At 56.7% G+C, this 20,303-nt stretch overlaps 1 protein-coding gene across 7 annotated transcripts in view; it reads left to right on the forward strand.

Annotated features, from left to right (window-relative positions):
* Nucleotides 1-20,303, forward strand: part of DNAH17 (dynein axonemal heavy chain 17) — a 33,055-nt gene that overhangs the window by 12,097 nt on the left and 655 nt on the right. For 2 of the 7 annotated variants that reach the window (XM_039716109.1, XM_039716110.1), the window contains 47 exons: nt 64-195; nt 489-649; nt 730-886; nt 1,133-1,237; nt 1,670-1,827; nt 2,385-2,523; nt 3,039-3,266; nt 3,419-3,556; nt 4,041-4,173; nt 4,357-4,484; nt 4,575-4,723; nt 4,847-5,129; nt 5,219-5,392; nt 5,980-6,187; nt 6,282-6,447; nt 6,531-6,633; nt 6,775-6,922; nt 7,023-7,114; nt 7,308-7,469; nt 7,560-7,724; nt 7,833-8,024; nt 8,406-8,672; nt 9,101-9,262; nt 9,740-9,973; nt 10,165-10,329; nt 10,424-10,519; nt 10,603-10,820; nt 11,053-11,260; nt 11,440-11,555; nt 11,820-12,012; nt 12,114-12,349; nt 12,649-12,765; nt 13,256-13,460; nt 13,789-13,953; nt 14,081-14,221; nt 14,362-14,532; nt 14,684-14,806; nt 14,947-15,140; nt 15,249-15,397; nt 15,503-15,630; nt 15,852-16,079; nt 16,592-16,783; nt 17,365-17,544; nt 17,865-18,047; nt 18,707-18,889; nt 19,088-19,231; nt 19,722-19,947. In XM_039716109.1, the coding sequence (XP_039572043.1) occupies nt 64-195; nt 489-649; nt 730-886; nt 1,133-1,237; nt 1,670-1,827; nt 2,385-2,523; nt 3,039-3,266; nt 3,419-3,556; nt 4,041-4,173; nt 4,357-4,484; nt 4,575-4,723; nt 4,847-5,129; nt 5,219-5,392; nt 5,980-6,187; nt 6,282-6,447; nt 6,531-6,633; nt 6,775-6,922; nt 7,023-7,114; nt 7,308-7,469; nt 7,560-7,724; nt 7,833-8,024; nt 8,406-8,672; nt 9,101-9,262; nt 9,740-9,973; nt 10,165-10,329; nt 10,424-10,519; nt 10,603-10,820; nt 11,053-11,260; nt 11,440-11,555; nt 11,820-12,012; nt 12,114-12,349; nt 12,649-12,765; nt 13,256-13,460; nt 13,789-13,953; nt 14,081-14,221; nt 14,362-14,532; nt 14,684-14,806; nt 14,947-15,140; nt 15,249-15,397; nt 15,503-15,630; nt 15,852-16,079; nt 16,592-16,783; nt 17,365-17,544; nt 17,865-18,047; nt 18,707-18,889; nt 19,088-19,231; nt 19,722-19,947 (7,945 nt within the window). Of the gene's footprint in view, nt 1-63; nt 196-488; nt 650-729; nt 887-1,132; nt 1,238-1,669; nt 1,828-2,384; nt 2,524-3,038; nt 3,267-3,418; nt 3,557-4,040; nt 4,174-4,356; nt 4,485-4,561; nt 4,724-4,846; nt 5,130-5,218; nt 5,393-5,979; nt 6,188-6,281; nt 6,634-6,774; nt 6,923-7,022; nt 7,115-7,307; nt 7,470-7,559; nt 7,725-7,832; nt 8,025-8,405; nt 8,673-9,100; nt 9,263-9,739; nt 9,974-10,164; nt 10,330-10,423; nt 10,520-10,602; nt 10,821-11,052; nt 11,261-11,439; nt 11,556-11,819; nt 12,013-12,113; nt 12,350-12,648; nt 12,766-13,255; nt 13,461-13,788; nt 13,954-14,080; nt 14,222-14,361; nt 14,533-14,683; nt 14,807-14,946; nt 15,141-15,248; nt 15,398-15,502; nt 15,631-15,851; nt 16,080-16,591; nt 16,784-17,364; nt 17,545-17,864; nt 18,048-18,706; nt 18,890-19,087; nt 19,232-19,721; nt 19,948-20,303 lie in introns of those variants that run through there. The other 5 variants (XM_039716111.1, XM_039716112.1, XM_039716113.1 and 2 more) reach the window with 5 other exon arrangements.

A 20,303-nucleotide genomic window follows, 5' to 3' on the forward strand; every position in this document is an offset into this window, starting at 1 on the left:
GTCATCGGAAGGTGGGCAGACGAGGGCATCATCTCTATGCCCATTATTCTTGTGCTTCACCAGATTGCTCGACTGAATGCCCTGATTTCCCTGCTCCTTGGGAACCTGAGTGCTGGGGACAGAATGAAGATCATGACAATCTGCACTATTGATGTCCATGCAAGGGATGTTGTGGGCAAAATGATCCAAACAAAGGTATTTGGTACCAGAGGAAATTTTTGGTGCAGCATCCCTTAGAACTCTGGAGCACAGGTTTCCCGTCATTCCACTACATTCAGGCTGGGCACCTCTGCTGGTGGGTGTGGGCTGGGCTGGGCTGTGAGGAGGGATGGTCCCCACCCACCCCAGCACGGCCCTGGGACCCATTTGCCCCCTGTCCCAGTTCTGGGAGGTGGTGAACGGTCCCCGAGCAGGGTGTGTGGCTGTCCCAGCGGGTCAGGGTGGGCAGTGCCCGTGCCTGCCTGCCTCCACAGCCAGCTGCTCTGCAGGTGGAGACCTCGCAGGCGTTTGCCTGGCAGTCCCAGCTGCGGCACCGCTGGGATGACGGGGAGAGGCACTGCTTTGCCAACATCTGTGACGCTCAGCTGCTGTACGCCTACGAGTACCTGGGCAACACGCCCCGGCTGGTGATCACCCCCCTGACCGACAGGTGCGGGCTCGGCTCCCCCCGCCCTGCCGGGCACTGCGGCCGTGCCAGGCCCCGCTCAGCCCCAGGGCCTCCCTCGGCAGGTGCTACATCACCCTGACACAGTCCCTTCACCTCTACATGGGGGGGGCCCCCGCCGGCCCTGCAGGCACCGGGAAAACAGAGACCACCAAGGACCTGGGCAGGGCCGTGGGCATGATGGTCTACGTGTTCAACTGCTCCGAGCAGATGGACTACAAGGTAGGGCACGGGCAGCAGCATGGTGGCACTGAGGTGAGAACCAAGGGACCCTGTGTTTGGGTCTGTGGGAGCCCAGGGAGCCTGGCAGGGGCGCTTTAGCACTGTGGGGAATTTCCCTAGGGAAGTGCACAGTCCGTAAGGCACGAGCAGCTCTCAGCTCTCGAGTGTTGTCACCAAATCCCCCATTGCAGCTGCCGTGAGGGATCGCAGTCCTGAGCCCTGTCCCACTGCTCTGTTTCTCTCCAGTCCTGTGGGAACATCTACAAAGGACTCGCCCAGACGGGAGCCTGGGGCTGCTTCGATGAGTTCAATCGCATTTTGGTGGAGGTCCTGTCTGTCATTGCAGTGCAGGTGCGTGCTGTCCCCACAACACAGTGGCACTGGGTGCCAAGGAGACTTCCCAGCTCATGTCCTGCATGCTGTCCCAGTTAAAGCTGACTCGCAGGACAGTTTGCCACTGTTCCTCTCCCCTATGTCCTGTTTGGACACAGGGTAGAATTCCAGCAGTGCAGGGGATTTGGGCACAGTTAAACCTCACAGTCCAGCTGTGTCCATCCTGGTGACCTGTCACCCCCAGCTCTGCCATCATCTGGAACAGGGAGTTGGGGTGATTAGGAAGGAGCTGGTTTAAGGCCAGCTTTCCTTTTTTTCTCCTGCTGCTGTGGCTTCAGCAAGATCTCAATATTATTCCTGGCAAAGCCAAACCCTCAGGCTCACCCTGGGGAGAAGTCAGGGCCAGCCAGGGCACTGGGCAGGGAGCCAACACCTCTGCTCACATGGCAGGTAAAATGTATTCAGGATGCAATCCGTGCCAGGAAGAAAAAATTCAACTTCCTTGGGGAAACCATCTCCCTGGTGCCATCAGTTGGGATCTTCATCACCATGAACCCTGGCTACGCCGGGCGCACAGAGCTGCCCGAGAATCTAAAAGCTCTGTTCAGGTGGGTTAATCTAAAAATTCTAAAAGGTGGGTTAATCTAAAAGCTCTGTTCAGGTGGGTCAGGGTCAGGGCAGCACTTCCCTCCCTGCTGGCACTCCTGTGCCACACCCGTAACACCCTCAGCCAAGGGTGGTGGCCCCGGTGTGAGGGAGCCCTTGGCACCATGGGACAGTCCTGTCACTCCCCAGAGGTGGCCAGGTGGGGTGAGCTGGGCTGCTCAGCAAGGGGAGAGCACGCTCGGCTGGGTTGCCACCCTCAACTAAAATCCAGTTGAGAGTTGGCAAGAAGGTGGTGAAGCACTGGAAGGGGAGGCACAGAGATGCTGTGGGACCCCTGTCCTTGGTGAATCTCAGCCTGTGACTGCAGAAGGGCTGCTGTGCCCCAGTCTGGTGGGACATGAGCCCTGCTTGGAGAAGGAGTCTGGGCAGGAGACCCCAGCAGGTGTAACTGCAGCAGCCCACTGTTCGTCACACTGAAAACTTGGGGGCAAACCCTGGGAGCTGTGGGAGGGTAAGGACGTGGTAAGCAGCCCTGACAACTGCAGCTGCTCCTCTCTAGACCCTGCGCTATGGTGGTACCTGATTTTGAACTGATCTGTGAAATCATGCTTGTGGCAGAGGGATTTCTTGATGCCAGGCTCCTGGCAAGAAAGTTCATCACTCTCTACACGCTCTGCAAAGAGCTGCTGTCGAAACAGGTAATTAACAATATTACACAGTGCTGGCTGGGAGAGGAAAGAGTCCATTTGATCATCAAAGCTGACACACTGTAGTGGGATTGCTGGTGGTGACACACAGAGTGACAATTCTGCATAGCTCAGGTCTATGGCTGGACAAGATCCACTTCTACCTGGTGCATCATATGGCACCTTGATTTCTTAAGGAAGGAATCAAGAAGCCCAAAAGCAGAATAGCATGGAATTAGAATTAGAATTAGGCCAGTTAAAATGAGAGCATTCAGAGATTATTAATCTCAAGAGAGGTGATTCACATATAAACGTGCCTTCAAGAAGGAAGTCAGATTCCCAGCTCCACACCACCCCCATGACTGACAGAGGTTTCTCCTGCAGAAAAGCTCAGTTTAGGTCCAGCCCAGTGGGTGCCATGTGGATGACCTGGCTGGGGCTGAAGGACAGGGTGCTCCTCTGCAGTGCTGTTTGAAGCAGTTCTCCCTCACCAAAGTGAAATGGTGATTCTCTGCTTCCTGTCACAGGACCACTACGACTGGGGGCTGCGGGCCATCAAGTCCGTGCTGGTGGTGGCAGGCTCCTTAAAGAGGGGGGACCCCGGCTCTGCAGAGGACCAGGTCCTGATGAGAGCTTTACGAGACTTCAATATCCCCAAGATCGTGACAGATGACTTGCCTGTGTTCTTGGGGCTGATTGGAGACCTGTTTCCAGCACTGGACGTTCCCAGGAAGAGGGACCTCAACTTTGAGAAGGTGCAAGCCCAAGCATGGCACCATCACCAGATATGTCCCAGTCCTGGCAGGATCCAGAGGCTGACGGTCTATTCAGCGCTTCTGGGGGCAGCCAGCTCATCTCCAGAGCCTTTCCAAGGCTGCTGGTGGTCAGTGCCTGCTCTCCCTCCCAGGTCATCCGTGAGTCTGTGCTGGAGCTGAAGCTGCAGGCAGAGGAGAATTTCGTGCTGAAGGTGGTACAGCTGGAGGAGCTGCTCCAAGTGCGACACTCCGTCTTCGTCGTTGGCAACGCCGGCTGTGGCAAGTCCCAGGTAGGGCCAAACCATCCTGAGGACATGGAGCCCCCATGGCCTCAGCCAAGCATATCCTGTGGCCTCCCATGGCTTCTTGGTGAGGGCTGTGCAGAGCCCAGCCCTGCCAGAGCAGTGTTTGGGCAGAGAACAGCAGTGCAGCCATGGCCGTGCCCTCAGGCTGTGTGTCAGCCCTGCAGCTGAGCAGGTTTGGGATGCAGAGCTCAATGCCTGCCCAAGACACCCATGGGCAGAGCAGAGACAAAGACAGAGAGCAGACAGGGGCACGCTCTCAGGATTGACCCTGGGCATGCTGTGGTGCTGGCAGGATGACAGGACAGGGCTGGGCACACACAATGCCCTGTCCAGGGGCTGGTTCTGCACAGGGAGCCCAGAGCAGTCCAGGTGGGAGCAGGGCTCCATGACCCCCCCGCAGAGAAGCTGCTGAAGGCTGTGTTTGCCCCAGTGGGATCAGCACTGTGGCTGCACCATCCTCTCTGCACAGGTGCTGAAGTCACTCAACAAGACGTACCAAAGCCTGAAGAGGAGACCGGTCACTATGGACCTGGACCCCAAAGCTGTGACCTGCGATGAGCTGTTTGGGATCATTCATCCAGCCACACGGGAATGGAAGGATGGTGAGACACTAGTGCTGTGAGCTTAGTTTATGGAATGTGAGATGCAATGGGAAGACTTTTCCTTGGGGCTCTTTCCTGGAGTGGGAGGAAGAAGGAATATGTTTCACGGGAGCACCAATCCCACATGCCCCCAGCAAACAGCTGTGTGTGGAGAGGAACAGCCCAAGTCTCTCTGTGGGGCAGGTCTGTTCTCCACAGCAATGCGTGACCTGGCCAACATCACGCATGATGGGCCCAAATGGATCATCCTTGATGGAGACATTGACCCAATGTGGATCGAGTCCTTGAACACAGTCATGGATGACAATAAGGTTGGTGCCATCACACCCCAGGGCTTTGCTCATCTGTTGTCTCGGGGAGACCAACTCCAGACATCCCCCACAATGAGACACTTCCCCCAGGTTCTCACCTTGGCCAGCAACGAGCGCATCCCCCTCACTCCCACCATGAGGCTCATCTTCGAGATCAGCCACCTGCGGACGGCCACGCCGGCCACCGTGTCCCGGGCTGGAATCCTCTACATCAACCCCACAGACCTGGGCTGGAGCCCGTGAGCTGGGCAGGGAAAAGGATGGGATGGGATGGGATGGGACAGGATGGGACGGGACGGGATGGGATAATGGAATGGGATGGGATGGGACACTTGAAGCACCCCTGTTTGTCTCTCCCACAGCATTGTGGCCAGCTGGATTGAGACCAGGACAGAGAAGTCTGAGAAGGCCGCTCTGATGATCCTCTTTGATAAGTACTTGCCACCATGCCTGGAGAAGCTCAAGTCTGAGTTCAAGACAATCACCCCTGTTCCTGATGTCACGGCCATACAGACAGTTCTGTCCCTGCTAGAGTGTTTTCTGACACCAAAGAATGTCCCACCAGACTCACCCCGGGAGCAATACGAGCTCTTCTTCGTCTTCGCCTGCATCTGGGCCTTTGGTGGGGCCTTGTTTCAGGACCAGGTACAGCCAAGGGACTGCCCAGCACCTGCCACCTTTCTTTGCATCCCATCACATGGCTGGGGTCTGAGTGTCTCTGTTTTGTCCTCCAGCTGGTGGATCACCGCCAGCAGTTCAGCAAGTGGTGGCTGTCAGAATTTAAAGCCATCAAGTTTCCTAGTCAGGGGACAGTTTTTGACTATTACATTCATCCAGAAACGAAGACATTCAATCCCTGGGATGAAAGAGTGCCAGAGTTTGAGCTCGACCCCGACGTCCCCTTACAGGTATTTCCCACAAGTGCTGTGTTTATATGGTTTGTTTGACTGTCACTCCACAGTCTTCCCCTCAGCAATGCATGAAGCATCATCAGGATTCCAACTGGTAGCACACATCAAACCCGATGGCTTCCAGTGGTTCTCTTTACTCCACAGAAGCCTCAGGCAAGGGCTGTGGGTTCCATGTCTCCTTTACCTTCAGATTAACCTGCAGCTTCAGAGAGTCTCACAAAATAGCTGTGACTATTGCCTGAGTGCAAAGTGTCCTTTAGCACTCCATTTGTGTCTCCTACAGCGGCATCTTGGAGGGGTTATCGAAGCTGTCAGGGAAGAGGGCAAGGAGCTGTGGCTGTGTGGTGGTTTCAGGAGCTGTCCATGTTGTTCTGTGTAATAACTTGGTTTCGGTCAGAAAGTCTTTAGAATAACAGAGCACACAAGATGTGCTGCTTTAGAGAGGGACCAGGTTTGCCTGCAGAGAGCATCGTCTGTTGGAGCTGCCAGGAGTGCTGTGCAGGGCTCTGGCACGCTGCCCCAACAGAGGACCCTGCCTCTGGCAGTGCCAGGGCAAGGCAGGGACTGACAGAGGCTCTCCCCAGGCTGCCGTGGTGCACACCACAGAGACCATTCGCCTCCGCTACTTCATGGACCTGCTGATGGAGAAGCAGCGGCCGGTGATGCTGGTGGGGAACGCAGGGACGGGAAAGTCAGTCCTGATGTGGGACAAGCTGGAAGCACTCGGCACAGATGAATATCTGGTGCAGTCTGTGCCCCTCAACTTCTACACAACCTCGGCCATGCTGCAGGGTAAGGCTCGCATAGATAGCAGCTGGCCCTGCACTGGGCTGTCCTGCAGGGTCCTGCAGTGCTGACCCCCACCCATCCGCTCCTCTCACTGCAGCCGTCCTTGAGAAACCTCTGGAGAAGAAATCAGGGAGAGTTTTTGGCCCACCTGGCACCAAAAGGCTGATCTACTTCATCGATGACATGAACATGCCAGAGGTGGACAAGTATGGCACGGTGGCACCACACACGCTTATTCGGCAGCACCTGGACCACGGGCACTGGTGGGTGCTGGAGGGGCATGACATGATGGGGGGAACCTGTCCCCATGCCTGGGGAAAGTGTCACGGTGCTGGTTCCTGCACAGGTATGACAGGAACAAACTGACCCTGAAGGACATTCGCAATTGCCAGTACGTGGCCTGCATGAACCCGACCGCGGGGTCCTTCACCATCGACCCACGGCTGCAGGTGTGCAGGGCCTGGGGGCACAGCTCTGCCTGCCACTGAAGCCCAGAGGGTGGAATGAGGCAGGGGACCCTGCAGTGCCAGCTGGCTGCATCAGCCCCTGTGGGACGAAGTGCCCACGTCCATTTCTGCCTCTGTCTGCAGCGCCATTTCTGTGTCCTGGCCGTGTGCTTCCCCAGCCGCGAGGCTCTGCACACCGTGTACGGCACCATCCTGCAGCAGCACCTGGCCCGGCACAGCATGCCAATGCCCCTGCAGAAGATGCAGTCCAAGCTGGTAGCAGCAGCGCTGGGTGAGCCTTTGCCACACTGGGGTGGGACGAGCCCCGTGAATGCATTGCTCAGGGGTCTCTGGGCACCTGGAGCCTGCTCACCGCCCTGTCCTGCCAACAGCCCTGCACCAGAAGGTTGCCACCAACTTTCTGCCAACAGCCATCAAGTTCCACTACATCTTCAACCTGCGGGACCTCTCCAACATATTCCAGGTAGTGGGAGAGCTGTTTATTTTAAACTATCCTTGTTCCTCCCTTTCCTGATACCACATCCTTGCAGCATACCATGTCCCTGAAAAGAGCCTTGGCCTCTCCCCAGAGCAAACCTTTGCAATGAGCTCTGAGCAGCACTAAAATAACCCTAAGGGCCCTAATAGCCCTAAGGGCTGTGGGATTTGTCTGTCAGGGGCTGCTCTTCTCCACCCCTGAATGCCTGAAAACCCCTGTGGACTTGGTGCGTCTCTGGCTCCACGAAGCAGAGAGGGTGTATGGAGACAAGCTTGTCGATGAAGAGGATCAGTACAGCTTCAAGAAGGTGATGGCCGACATCTGCAAAGCCTCCTTTCAGGTGAGTTGTGCTGACATGTAGGGTGCTCCAGCCCAGTGGTGCCCCGGGTGCCCCACAGCTGAGCCCCACAGCTCGAATTGCCTCTCCCAGGAGCTCAATGAAGAGCTGATGTTCGCCAAGCCCAACATCTACTGCCACTTTGCCCAGGGCATGGATGAGTCCAAGTACATGCCAGTGACAAACTGGGCATCTCTGAGTGACCTGCTCAGGGAAGCCCTGGACAGCTACAATGAGGTGAATGCAGCGATGAATCTGGTGAGTGCCTGTGCCTGCACTGCTTGGTTGGGTTGGTGCATTAAGGGGAATTCACTGCCCTTTCTGCCCTGACCCAGAACACCAAACCTTCCCTCCTGTTTTCTTCAGGTGCTTTTCGAAGACGCGGTGTCTCACATTTGCAGAATTAGCCGGATCTTGGAGTCTCCTCGGGGCAATGCACTGCTGGTGGGGGTGGGAGGCAGTGGAAAGCAGAGCCTGGCACGGCTGGCAGCTCACATCAGCAACCTGAGCGTGTTCCAGATCACGCTGAGGAAAGGCTACGGCATCCCAGACCTGAAGGTAGGAGCACCTTTGGACCCTGGCTCAGTGCTACCTGCTTGGGGCTGGTCCTGCACCTGCAGTGACAGTGCCTGGGGGGGCTCACGAGGCTCTGCTCTCCTCGTGACACTGTTTGCACACAAGGAAACACAGGTGACACCCCTGAGTCCTGCCCCAAGGGGCCACAGTGCTTCCCCAGCCAGGCATGGGCAGGAGCTACTGGTGACAGCAGGGGTGTGGTGTGGACAGCCCTGGTGCTGGACCTGTGCCTGGGCAGAGCACCTGGCACCAGCTCCTTCCCAAAGGCTCCCTTCCAGCTCTCCAGGGCTGCTCCAAACCAGTCACTTTGGAGAACACCTCATGGGGGTTGAACTGGGGGGTGACAGTTTCTCTCTGTCCCAGCTGGACCTTGCCTCCCAGTACATTAAAGCAGCTGTGAAGAACATCCCTGGAGTGTTCCTGATGACAGACTCCCAGGTGGCTGAAGAATCATTCCTGGTTGTGATCAATGATTTCTTGGCGTCTGGGGACGTGCCAGGCCTCTTTCAGGATAACGACATGGAAACCATCATTGGGTCCATGAGGCCTCAAGTGAAGTCCCTTGGATTGGAGGATACAAAGGAAAACTGCTGGAAATTATTTATTGAAAAAGTCAGGCGCCAGTTAAAGGTGGGTGTTTGCTCTCCAGGTTGATTTATCTGTGCCCCTGACTTGCCCTATCCAAAACCTCTTTGCAACAGGCCACAGAACACTGAGGTTTAGGCAAAAGGTGTTTCCAGAGACTCCCAGGTGCCCCCAGCCCCAGAGGTGCAGGGCAGAACAGCCCTGTACTGACCTCCCTGGGGGCAGAGCGGGTCAGTAGCTTCCATGGCCACAGACCATGCTGGGCACTCCCAGGGACACCCACACGAGCACTGAGCTCAGCTGTGACTGCAGGCACCAGAGGGGAGCCAGCTCCAGCCCTGGTGAGAGTTAATGGGAAGACAGCAAAGCTCAGGTCTGCAGCAGAATACTTGCAGCCATGTGGAGCCCCCACATACACTGCCCCCACCATGGCAGCGGGGACACCCCACTCAGGCACTGCTGTTCTGCCCCAGGTTGTCCTCTGCTTCTCCCCCGTGGGCTCAACCCTGCGTGTGCGGGCCAGGAGGTTCCCAGCTGTAGTCAACTGCACGGCCATCGACTGGTTCCACGAGTGGCCAGAGGATGCACTCGTGTCTGTCAGCAGCAGGTTCCTGGAGGAAACACCAGACATCGAGGTGAGCTGGGACCCGGCAGAGCTGCTGTCCTAGGGCACTGGGGATCCCAGGCTGCACTGGGCAATGAACTGAACCTCTACTGCTCTCTGAGTTTTGTGTGCCAAGGCATGGGGGTCAAGCTGGGAATAGGTCTGGGATAAGTTTACAGCTGGTTCCAGTGTCAGAGCCTGCAGCCCTGTGCTGTGTTGGTGAGGATGAACCTCCCCTTTCCATTCTATCCTTAAAAAATCCCCAACAGGCAACAGCCCAGGGACAGCAGCTCCTCCCCACACAGGGATGTCAGGGACAGAGCTGGGCATGGGAACCAGCCCCAGTGCCTTTACTGCCAGCACCTCAGCTCTGAGTTGTGCTGCTGATGAAAGGGGTCACTTTGCTCTGGCCTCTGTGGCTGCACACAGAGCCAACCTTGCAGGGGGGCTCAGTGCAGCCACTGCACGCCAGTGCTGCAGCAGCTCCCTGTGTGTGCTCTCTGTGCAGCCAGAGGTCAAGGCCTCCATCAGCCAGTTCATGTCCTTCGTCCACACAAGCTCAAAGGAGATGTCCAAGACCTACCTGGCTGTGGAGAGACGCTATAACTACACCACACCAAAGACCTTCCTGGAGCAGATAAAGCTCTACCAAAACCTGCTGGCGGATAAAAGGAGCAAGCTCTCTGCCAGCATCGACAGGCTGGAGAAGGGGCTGATGAAGCTGCGGAGCACAGCGTCACAGGTGCCTGCCCATAGCCCCTCTTGTGTAGCATGCCTGTTCTGGGTCTGGCACAGGGGAGAGAGCAGGCACATCCCTGCAGGATGGTCATGGCATCTGTGAGGTCCTCAAGCCATAACAAGACACTGCTGCTCCACCAGGCAGGGCTTGGCAGGATCAGCCCTTTTATCTGCTCTGTTTCTTCCCTCATTGAGGTGGATGACCTGAAAGCCATGCTGGCAGTCCAGGAGGTAGAGCTGAAGCAGAAGAATGAGGACACAGACAAACTGATCCACGTGGTGGGTGTTGAGACAGAGAAGGTCAGCAAGGAGAAAGCCATTGCTGATGAGGAGGAGCTGAAGGTCGAGGCCATCAACAAGGTGCGAAGTGCTGAGCTGGTGTCCAGCATGGGACAGGGCAGTGTGAGCTCTGTGGTTACAGCCACTTACCCTACCCCATGTCCTCCCTCTCCAGATGGTGGCTGAGAAGCAACGAGCCTGTGCGAGCGACCTGGCAGAAGCAGAGGTGGTGCTCTCGGCCGCCCGTGAGGCCCTCGACACGCTCAACAAGGTGGGTGACCTCTCTGTGGGAAGCAGGTGCCCAGCCAGGGCTGGCTGTGAGTGATGCTCAGTGGCCCTGTGGTTCCTCCCCAGTACAACCTGACGGAGCTGAAGTCCTTCGGGGCCCCGCCACCAGAGGTAGTGAATGTGATGGCAGCTGTGTTGATTCTGACGGCCGAAAATGGCAAGATTCCGAAGGACAGGAGCTGGACAGCAGGAAAAGTCAAGATAGGAAAAGCAGACACTTTCCTTGCAAGCTTAAAAAACTATGATGGGGAAAACATCCCTGAGGCCTGTCTCAAGGCATTTGAGTGAGTCCATGGCTAGTTCCTGCCCCTTCACAGCCCCTGCCACCAGCTGCCCTGAGCAGGGAGGCCAGGGGGGACGCAGAGCACAGCAGGGTTCGGGGACAGCAGTGGCATGCAGGCGCTGGCCCTGCTCTCCCACGCTGCCACCCAGAGGCAGCCCAAGCCCCGGGAGGAGTGGGACGGGCTGCCGCAGCTGAGGAGCAGTGCCACAGCACGCCGTGTCCTCCCGTGCCAGGCCGTACCGGAACGACCCCAGCTTTAACCCAGAGTTCATCAAGTCCAAATCAACGGCTGCAGCAGGGCTGTGCTCCTGGTGCCTCAACATGGTCCGCTTCTACGAGGTGCACTGCACGGTGAAGCCCAAGAGACAGGCAGTGGCTGATGCTGATGCTGAGCTGGCAGAGGCACAGGCGAGGCTGAGTCGCATTAAGAGCAAAATTGTGGTACGTGTGTGTCCCTAGAGCCCCAACCATGAGCCACTTGGTCACCAAATGAGCAAAAGAACTCAGTGAACCAGAGCCCAGCCCAAGCACTGTGCTGGGCTGGAGATGCTGCAGAGCTCTGGCACCATGGAGCCTCCCATGTGGGCAGGGAATAGCTCTGGGGCTGTTCTCTTTCAAAGGCCCTGAATGAAAACCTGGCGACTCTCACTGCTCAGTTTGAGAAAGCCACAGCAGAGAAGATCAAATGCCAGCAGGAGGCTGATGAAACCAACAAAGTCATCAACTTGGCAAACAGGTACCATGCAAACACTGGCTGTGAAGCATCAGGACAGGCTGCTGCTCCCTGGCATGGCCTGGTGACCCAGACACCAAGGCCATGGGAGCAGCAGAGCCCCCCATACCCTCCCCAAATTGAAAAATTCTGAGATGAATTGGGCCAGACATCCATGTGGGGAGGCAGCCATGGAGATGTTTGGTGACAATGCCCCAGGTCAGCATGGCTGAGTTGCCACCCACCCCCCAACTGGTGACAGCAGCCCCCATCCCCTCCTACCCCTAGGCTTGTTGGGGGCCTGGCATCCGAAAACGTCCGCTGGGCTGAGTCCGTGGAGGACCTCAGAGAGCAGGAGAAGACGCTGTGTGGGGACGTGCTGCTGGTCTCCGCCTTCGTGTCCTACATCGGATACTTCACCAAGAAGTACAGGGCTGAGCTTCTGGAGAAGCACTGGGTCCCCTTCCTCCAGGGGCAGTCGGTGAGAGGCTGCAGGTTGCCCCCAAGTGCCTTCCCCCATGCCCACCAGCACCGGGGGCTCCCATGCCTCTGTGCCAGGCACCCAGCAGCCCCTCCCGGCAGGTGCCCATCCCCATCACCCCGGACCTGGACCCCCTCAGCCTCCTTACGGACTCTGCCGACGTGGCTGCCTGGAACAACCAGGGGCTGCCCAGCGACCGCACTTCCACCGAGAACGCGGCCATCCTGTGCAGCACCCAGCGCTGGCCGCTGCTCGTGGACGCCCAGCTGCAGGGCGGCAAGTGGATCAAGAACAAATTTGGGGAGGACCTGCAGATCGTCCGCCTGGGCCAGAAAAGGTGGGCCAGGGGCTGTGGGGTGGGCACAGGCCCCGGCTGCACCAGCCCCCCTTTCCCTGCCATTGAAGGGTGCAGAGTCAGGGCAATCACGTCCCCCATCAGATCCAGGGAACCCAAGGGCAGCAGCTCTGATGGTGTACCTGACACCTCCAAAAGCTCTGTGGGGGCCAGGACTGGCAGAGCACAACAGGGTTCTGACAGGTCACAGTGGGTGGAAAGCACTCTGTGAGCCCCCCACAGCAGCCCAAGCCCCCCACAGTGCACAGACCTGCATACACACCTCCCCTGTTCCCCCTCAGATACCTGGACATCATTGCCCAGGCGGTCTCTGAAGGACAGACGCTGCTGATCGAGGACATCGGGGAGACGATAGAGGCAGTGCTGGACCCACTGCTGGGCAGGACCTTCAAGGGCAGGTCAGCACACCCCAATGCTCAGGGGTTTCACATGCCCCAAGCAGCCACTGCTGCCCCAAAATGCTGCTAGATGCACCTTTACTCTGAGCAGCTTGGGAGCCTGATCCTTCTTTTGCTTTGGACACATCCCCCAGCGCTCTCCAATGTGTCCTGTGGATGTCTCTGTACTGAATGTGGCTGGGCCTTGGCATCCAGTTCATTTAGTCATTCAAGGACATGTTCCCTGGGACACCTGCCATACAGCATGAAAAGCTGTAAGGGGAACTGCACCCCAGAGGCCACGAGGGGCTGTGGCAGGGCAGTCTCCAGCTCCTGTTCCTCCATCCTTGCCCTGCCAAGTCTTGTTTGGTACTTCTGCCCTTGCTGTGACTTTTCCCAACCAAAGAAATTCATCCCAAATGGCTAGGAACAGCACACAGGCTGAGGGCATCTGTCCGTGATGAGTTACTGCCCAGTGTGTGGGGATTAATTTCTTTAATTAACTGAACAGATACATTAGGATTGGAGATAAAGAAGTAGAGTATAACCAGCAGTTCCGCCTAATCCTGCACACCCGGTGTTTCAACCCGCACTACAAGCCAGAGGTGCAGGCTCAGTGCACTCTCATCAACTTCTTGGTGACACGGGAGGGCCTGGAGGACCAGCTGCTGGCTGCTGTGGTGGCCCGGGAGCGGCCAGACCTGGAAGCCCTGAAGGTACAGGGGTCAGAGGGGCTGGTGAGAGGGGTGGAGAGGCCAGGGCACTGCAGAGGGTTTGGGCAGGGAGCGTGAGAGCTCCCCTCTGTGCCCGCTGCTGTTTGTGGGGAGCCAAGGAAGCCCTGAGCAGAGCCTGCAGCTGCAGGTCCCCACAGCCAGCACTGCCTGGGTGTGCTCATCACCTCACCCTGGGGTGACGCTGGGACCCAGCAGGGCCACACCCACCTTCCCTCACTCCAGCACCTTGGTGGCCCTGTGACAGGGGGACTGGTGCCAGCCCTCTGTTGTGATCACCTGAGCGACACATCCCTGGGCGCTGCTCTTGCAGGCAAGCCTGACCAAGAGCCAGAACGAGTTCAAGATCAGGCTGAAGGAGCTGGAGGACTCCCTGCTCGCCCGGCTGTCGGCCGCCGGCGGAGATTTCCTGCGGGACACAGCACTGGTGGAGAACCTGGAGATAACAAAGCGCACAGCCAAGGAAATTGAGGAAAAGGTAAATGTGCTCAGTGGACCTGCTGCCACAGGCACAGGGACAGCTCGGCTGAGCACCCAGCAGGAGGGTGGGCACTGCTTTGGTGCATGGCAGGGTTCTGGCAACATCCACCCCCCCGCACCTCCAGGTAAAAGAAGCCAAAGTCACTGAAGTACAAATAAACGTTGCGAGAGAGAACTACCGGCCAGCAGCAGAGCGCGCATCCCTGCTGTACTTCATCCTGAGTGACCTCTGCAAGATCAACCCCATCTACCAGTTCTCTCTCAAGGTAGACGGGGAGTGAGGAGGGACAGAGATGTCTGTGGGTGGGTCAGAGTTAGAGGAGCACAGAGATTCAGTGTTTTAGCTTTCATGCTGCTGACATGACCCCAGCAGCCACATGCTGATGCCTGCTGGGATCTTCCTCAGGCCTTCAACGGGGTCTTTGAGAAAGCCATCGAGCGAGCAGTCCCCAGCGACGACACCCGCGAAAGGGTGATCAACCTGACAGACCAGATCACCTTCTCGGTCTATGTGTACACTGCTCAGGGCCTCTTTGAGAGAGACAAACTCATCTTCCTGGCCCAGGTTGCCTTCCAGGTAATCCCTCCTGATGTACGACAGGCATTCACATGGCTTTAGACAGCTTGTTCTCTTACTCTGGTGCTGCTGTGGATGCTCAGAGCCTCTCACCCCTCACACTGGGGCTGTGAGCATTGGGTGGCTGCGACTCTGCACTCCCAACTTTCAGGTCCTGGCCCTCAAGAAAGAAGTGAACCCAGCAGAACTGGACTTCCTCCTGCGCTTCCCTTGCAAGACTGGTGTCACGTCCCCCGTGGACTTCCTGCAGAACCAGAACTGGGGTGCTGTCAAGGTGGGTCTGTGCACTCCCCCACTGTGCCAAGGCAATGCCAGCACAGCCCCTAGTGCAGCAGGTCTGGGGTCACCTGCAGGGGGTCCCTGGGGATGAGGAGAGCCCAGGAGTGATTTAGTCCTTCTCTGTGGGACCTGAAGGCACTTTCAGAAATGGAAGAGTTCACCAGCCTGGAGAGCGACATCGAGAGCTCAGCAAAGCGATGGAAAAGGTTTGTGGAGATGGAGGCACCAGAGAACGAGGTGTTCCCCATGGACTGGAAGAACAAGACAGCCCTGCAGAAGCTGTGTGTGCTGCGGTGCCTGCGCCCTGACAGGATGACCTATGCCATCAGGTACCTGGTGCCCAGCACAGGGCTCTTCTGCAAGAGCCCAGAGTGTCACCACTCCAGCTGCAACCAGTGACTGCTCCCATCTCACAGGATGGTTCTATTTTTCTGTAGGAAATTTGTGGAAGAGAAAATGGGAAGCAAGTATGTGAAAGGAAGGAGCATTGATCTCTCTGAGGTGTACAAGGAGAGCGGTCCCTCCTCACCCCTGTTCTTCATCCTCTCCCCCGGTGTCGACCCACTGAAGGACGTGGAGGCACTGGGTGAGGCGCTGCCCACCCAGACTGGCACCAGCCCCGCTGGCCAAGTGTCCAGAACTGCATGGACCCACTGAGAACTGATACTGACAGCAGACATTCCCCTCGCAGGCACGAGGCTGGGTTTCACCATTGACAACGGGAAGATCCACAACGTATCCCTGGGGCAAGGCCAGGAGGTGGTGGCAGAGCACGCCATGGAGGTGGCAGCTGCTGAGGGCCACTGGGTCATCCTGCAGGTGGGTGAGGGCAGTGGGGCACACCACAGGGCGCACAGCCCTGATGGCAACTGGCACACCAGGGCACAAAGTCCTGCCAGCGTCCAGGCACAGCATGCAGGGTCACCCCACTGCCGATGGGGTGCCAGCATGCACCCAGCCCCTTCCCCCTGTGGAGCCACAGTAGGAATCGGGGTGGGAGGGAAGTGAGATTCTCAAGGTGCAGAGAGTTTCTTTTGCAGAACATCCACCTCGTGGCCCGGTGGCTGGGCACGCTGGAGAAGCTGGTGGAGCACCACAGCCAAGAAAGCCACCCCGAGTACCGACTGTTCATGAGTGCCGAGCCAGCCCCCAGCCCCGAGACACACATCATCCCGCAGGGGCTGCTGGACAACTCCATCAAGATCACCAGCGAGCCGCCCACAGGCATGCGCGCCAACCTGCACGGAGCCCTGGACCTCTTCACCCAGGTACCCCTGTGCCACCCCCACGCTCCCACAGCTGCCTCCTGGGGCCGTTCTGGTCAGTGGGTACAGCTCATCCCCTCCAGGGCTCCACAGGCTGAGCACCTCGGGGGTGTCTCTGCTGCCAGGGACACTGACCTGGAGCCAGCCCTCGCCAGCACATCCTCCCGGAGTGCCCAGGAAGACAAGGGTTTAGGGGTAACCAGAGCTGCCCAAGGGTTTCCAACAAGGAAGTGCCAGGTTGCCAGTGCCTTTCCTGAGGCTGAACCTGGAGCTGCTGCAGCTTTGCCATGAACAAGCTGCCTCAGCTGTCAGCAGGGCATTGGGGTGTGAACTCCTAATTCTTTCATAAATAAATGAGTGCAAAAATTACCAACTAGCAAATCATTAAAATACAACAGTGTGCCTTTTTTTCCTAATGAACACTTTCAGTTCTCTTTTGCCTATGAGTGTTCTTCACTAGAGGGGCATCTGATAGCAGTATCGAGCTGCAACCCACCCTCACTGTTCCTCTGCAGGAAACACTGGAGCAGTGCAGCAAAGAGTCCGAGTTCAGGTGCATCCTGTTTGCCCTTTGCTACTTCCATGCAGCGGTGGCCGAGCGGCGCAGGTTTGGCACCCAGGGCTGGAACAGGTCGTACCCCTTCAACAACGGCGACCTGACCGTCTCCGTCAACGTCCTGCACAACTACCTGGAGGCCAACGCCAAGGTGAGGGATAGCGAGGTCACTGCTCCTCAGCACAGCACACGCTGCAGCAATTGGCCTTGCTTAGAACATCCACCAGTTTGCAGCACAAATGTTGTCTCATGAAGAAGCCCAGGGCCAGGAGCAGCTCCTCCCCTGCTCCCTGCACGCTCAGGCAGGGGAAGGGGATGAGTACTTGGCCTGACTGAGATGGCTGAAAAGGGCATCAGACACCAGCCAGAGCAAGTGCCTGCCCTGGCCCACCAGCCTGCCCCAACCTGTGCCTTGGTGGTTCCTAAAAAGCAAAGCCCTCCCCAAGAACACAGGTGCAGTGAGCAGAGCTGAAGTCTCACCTTTAGACCTGCCCTCACAGATGTGATCAGTGCTGGTTGGAAAAAAGACAGGATTCAAACCATAGATGGCTGTGTTCATAGTGGGACAGGGAGAAATCTGTGGGTGATCAAGAGACACCCCTCTTCCCAAGCCTCTGTGGGTCCAGGGACTGTCACCTCTGCACAGGTCAATCCTGGAGCCATCAGTCTGTGGTTGCATGGGGAACTCCTGGGGAGCCACTCAGGAGTCCCAGCTTGAGCCTCTCCCTGCAGGTTCCGTGGGATGACCTCCGGTACCTCTTTGGGGAGATCATGTACGGGGGGCACATCACGGACGACTGGGACCGCCGGCTGTGCCGCACGTACCTGAGCGAGTACGTGCAGCCCGAGATGCTGGACGGGGAGGTGTCCCTGGCTCCAGGATTCATGATTCCTCCCCGCATGGATTATGAGGTAAAAAACATTGCAATTTGCTGTAGAAAACCCCTGCTCTGGAAAAATGGGCATGGGCCCACATTCCCCTCCCGCTCACCAAGGGGAATGTAGGGAGAGAGTTCAATCCCCTGGGAATGTGCAGAGTTGCTGCAAAGGTAATTCCTGTGGTTTGAGATGGAAAGGGAAAAACTTGGCTGAGACACAAGTTAAAAAGGAGCATCCGTGCCCATGCGCAGGTGCCATAAAGGGCCCCAAGATGGGTTTTTCAAGGTTGCAGGGAATTTTGGGCTCCTTTGCCTGCACTTCCAAGCTAAGGCTGGCCCTGACGCTGCGCTCAGGCCTACCACCAGTACATCGATGACAACCTGCCAGGAGAGAGCCCCCACCTGTATGGGCTGCACCCCAATGCAGAGATGGGCTTCCTGACCGTCACCTCGGACAGGCTCTTCCGCACCGTGCTGGAACTGCAGCCCAAGGAGTCCGAGGCTGCCGGAGGCTCCGGTGTCTCCCGAGAGGAACAGGCAAGTCAAGTCCTTTATGGCAGAAATTAACTGGTTTTTTTAAGGTGGGGCGAAATAATTACTGTGGAGAAAAAAACCTCTTAAGGGTGACAACTGAGAGGCTAGAGAGGGGAGGCAGATAGAGGTCTGGAGACACCTGAGAGAGGAGACCCCATAGCAGGAAGGGATAGCAGAGGGAGGGGATTCCAGCCCAGCCACGCTGGGGTCATCGGCCCAGGGATGGCAGCACACACAGCACAGAGGCAGCTGGCAGCATGGCCAGGAACCTCACCCCCAATGAGCCAAGATGCACCACTGGCAACATGAGGCTTACGTGGGGCTCCTCAGCAGATGGAGCTGCTAAGAAACCTCCATTCATGAGACAACTACTAAAAACAAAGATTTAAAAGAATGTTTTTTAGTCTTCTTCCTGACTGCCTGGACTTTACACTTGAATTTACAGCCTTCATGACTTCAGGTCTCTTACCTTGGCTACCAAAAAAGAACTACAGCTTTTTAAGACCCAAGAGCAGTCAATAACAGAATGGAGTGTTAGTAACAGAGGAGAAGGTACAAAGAAACACCAGAGCAGAAAAAGAAAAAAATCTTACCAACTTAATTAAATGGAACTTGCAGTACTTTTCTCTGGGCAAGAGCAGTTTATGGCATTCTCATTTCAGGTGAAGGCAGTCCTGGATGAAATAATCCAGCAGCTCCCAGATCCATTCAATATGGAGGAGATGATGGCAAAGGCAAAGGAAAAAACCCCATACACTGTTGTAGCCCTCCAGGAATGTGAAAGGATGAACATCCTGACCAACGAGATCAGGCGCTCGCTGAAGGAGCTGGACCTGGGACTGCAGGTACACAGCAGGCAGCTGCCTGGATCACCTCCCAGTCCTGCAAAGCACTCTCTGCCTTTGTGCAGCTCCCACCCACCAAGCCGTGCCAGGTGCAGCTGGGCAGCCCCAGCCTTCTGCTCCCTGAGCCCACGCACGTCCCTCGGGCTGTCCCGCCTCTGGCTGCAGGTTAAATTGCCTGGACTTTTCTCTTTTTCAAAGGGAGAGCTGACAATTACCTCTGAGATGGAAGAGCTGTCAAATGCTCTCTTCTATGACAGTGTTCCAGAATCATGGACACGTTATGCCTACCCCTCTCTCCTCAGCCTGGCAAACTGGTATGCAGACCTGCTCCAGCGGATCAGGGTGAGCAGAGTGCGTGTGGCTGTCAGAGCCCGGGGTGCCCCAGGACTCTCCCCACCAGTGCACTGCTTTATTGGTTACCGATTTATTTCTCAGTGTCAATTTAACCAGCCTGAAGTACCTGAAAAGGGCTGTTACTCCAGGAATGGGAGCACAAGTCTGACCAGGGTCCCCATTACAGTACATCACTGCAGCAAAAGAACATCATCTCCCCTCCCTCATTACAACCCTGGGTGTCCCATAAAAATATTAATAAAACTGGCTTTGTTAAAAAATAACAGCAGCACTTTCTGCACTATGAATTCAGGGTTTCAGCTTCATTGCTGCAGGGGAATCTGCTGCTTATTCCTCCCACACCACCTCCAGCCAGTCTCCATTCTGCAAGATCAGCTGAAGCTTGGGTTTTACACAGCAAAACGTCAGCGCTGTCACAGTGCCCTGCAGCTCACAGCACGCCCTCCACCCTAAAGGACTCTGCTGGTTTATTTTCCAGGAACTGGAAGTCTGGTCAACAGATTTTGTGCTGCCTGCAACAGTGTGGCTGGCGGGATTCTTCAACCCCCAGTCCTTCCTCACAGCCATCATGCAGTCCACGGCCAGGAAAAAGCAGTGGCCACTGGATAAGATGTGTCTGGCAGTGGATGTGACCAAGAAAACCCGCGAGGAAATAACATTTCCCCCTAGAGAAGGCTCCTACGTGCATGGGCTGTTCATGGAAGGTAAAAACCGCATCTTTGGTGTGTTTCAGACACGGAGCAGGCCCAGCTCAGGCCTTCTCCCTCGTGCAGTGTCAGCACTTGCTGGCCGGTTTGCTCTGCCCCGTGCTGGCGGCAGCTCAGAGCAGGGAGCCCTGGGTGCCCCTGGGTCCATCTGGGTCCATCTGGATCCAGGCTCAGCCGCCAGCTGAGGGCAGCACTGCCCGGATCACACAGCCTTTCCAAACCAGAAATTTGTGTTTTAGCAATTCAGGCTCCAGCTCATGAACCCCAGGGCTCCTGGAGCTACAAGGCTCTAGTGAATACATTTGTGCTCGAGCATAGTTGATGCTCGAGTAAGACAAATTGAGAACTTAAAT

Source organism: Passer montanus, unplaced genomic scaffold (assembly GCF_014805655.1).
Source record: "Passer montanus isolate IOZ18808 unplaced genomic scaffold, ASM1480565v1 scaffold35, whole genome shotgun sequence".
NCBI lineage: Eukaryota > Metazoa > Chordata > Aves > Passeriformes > Passeridae > Passer > Passer montanus.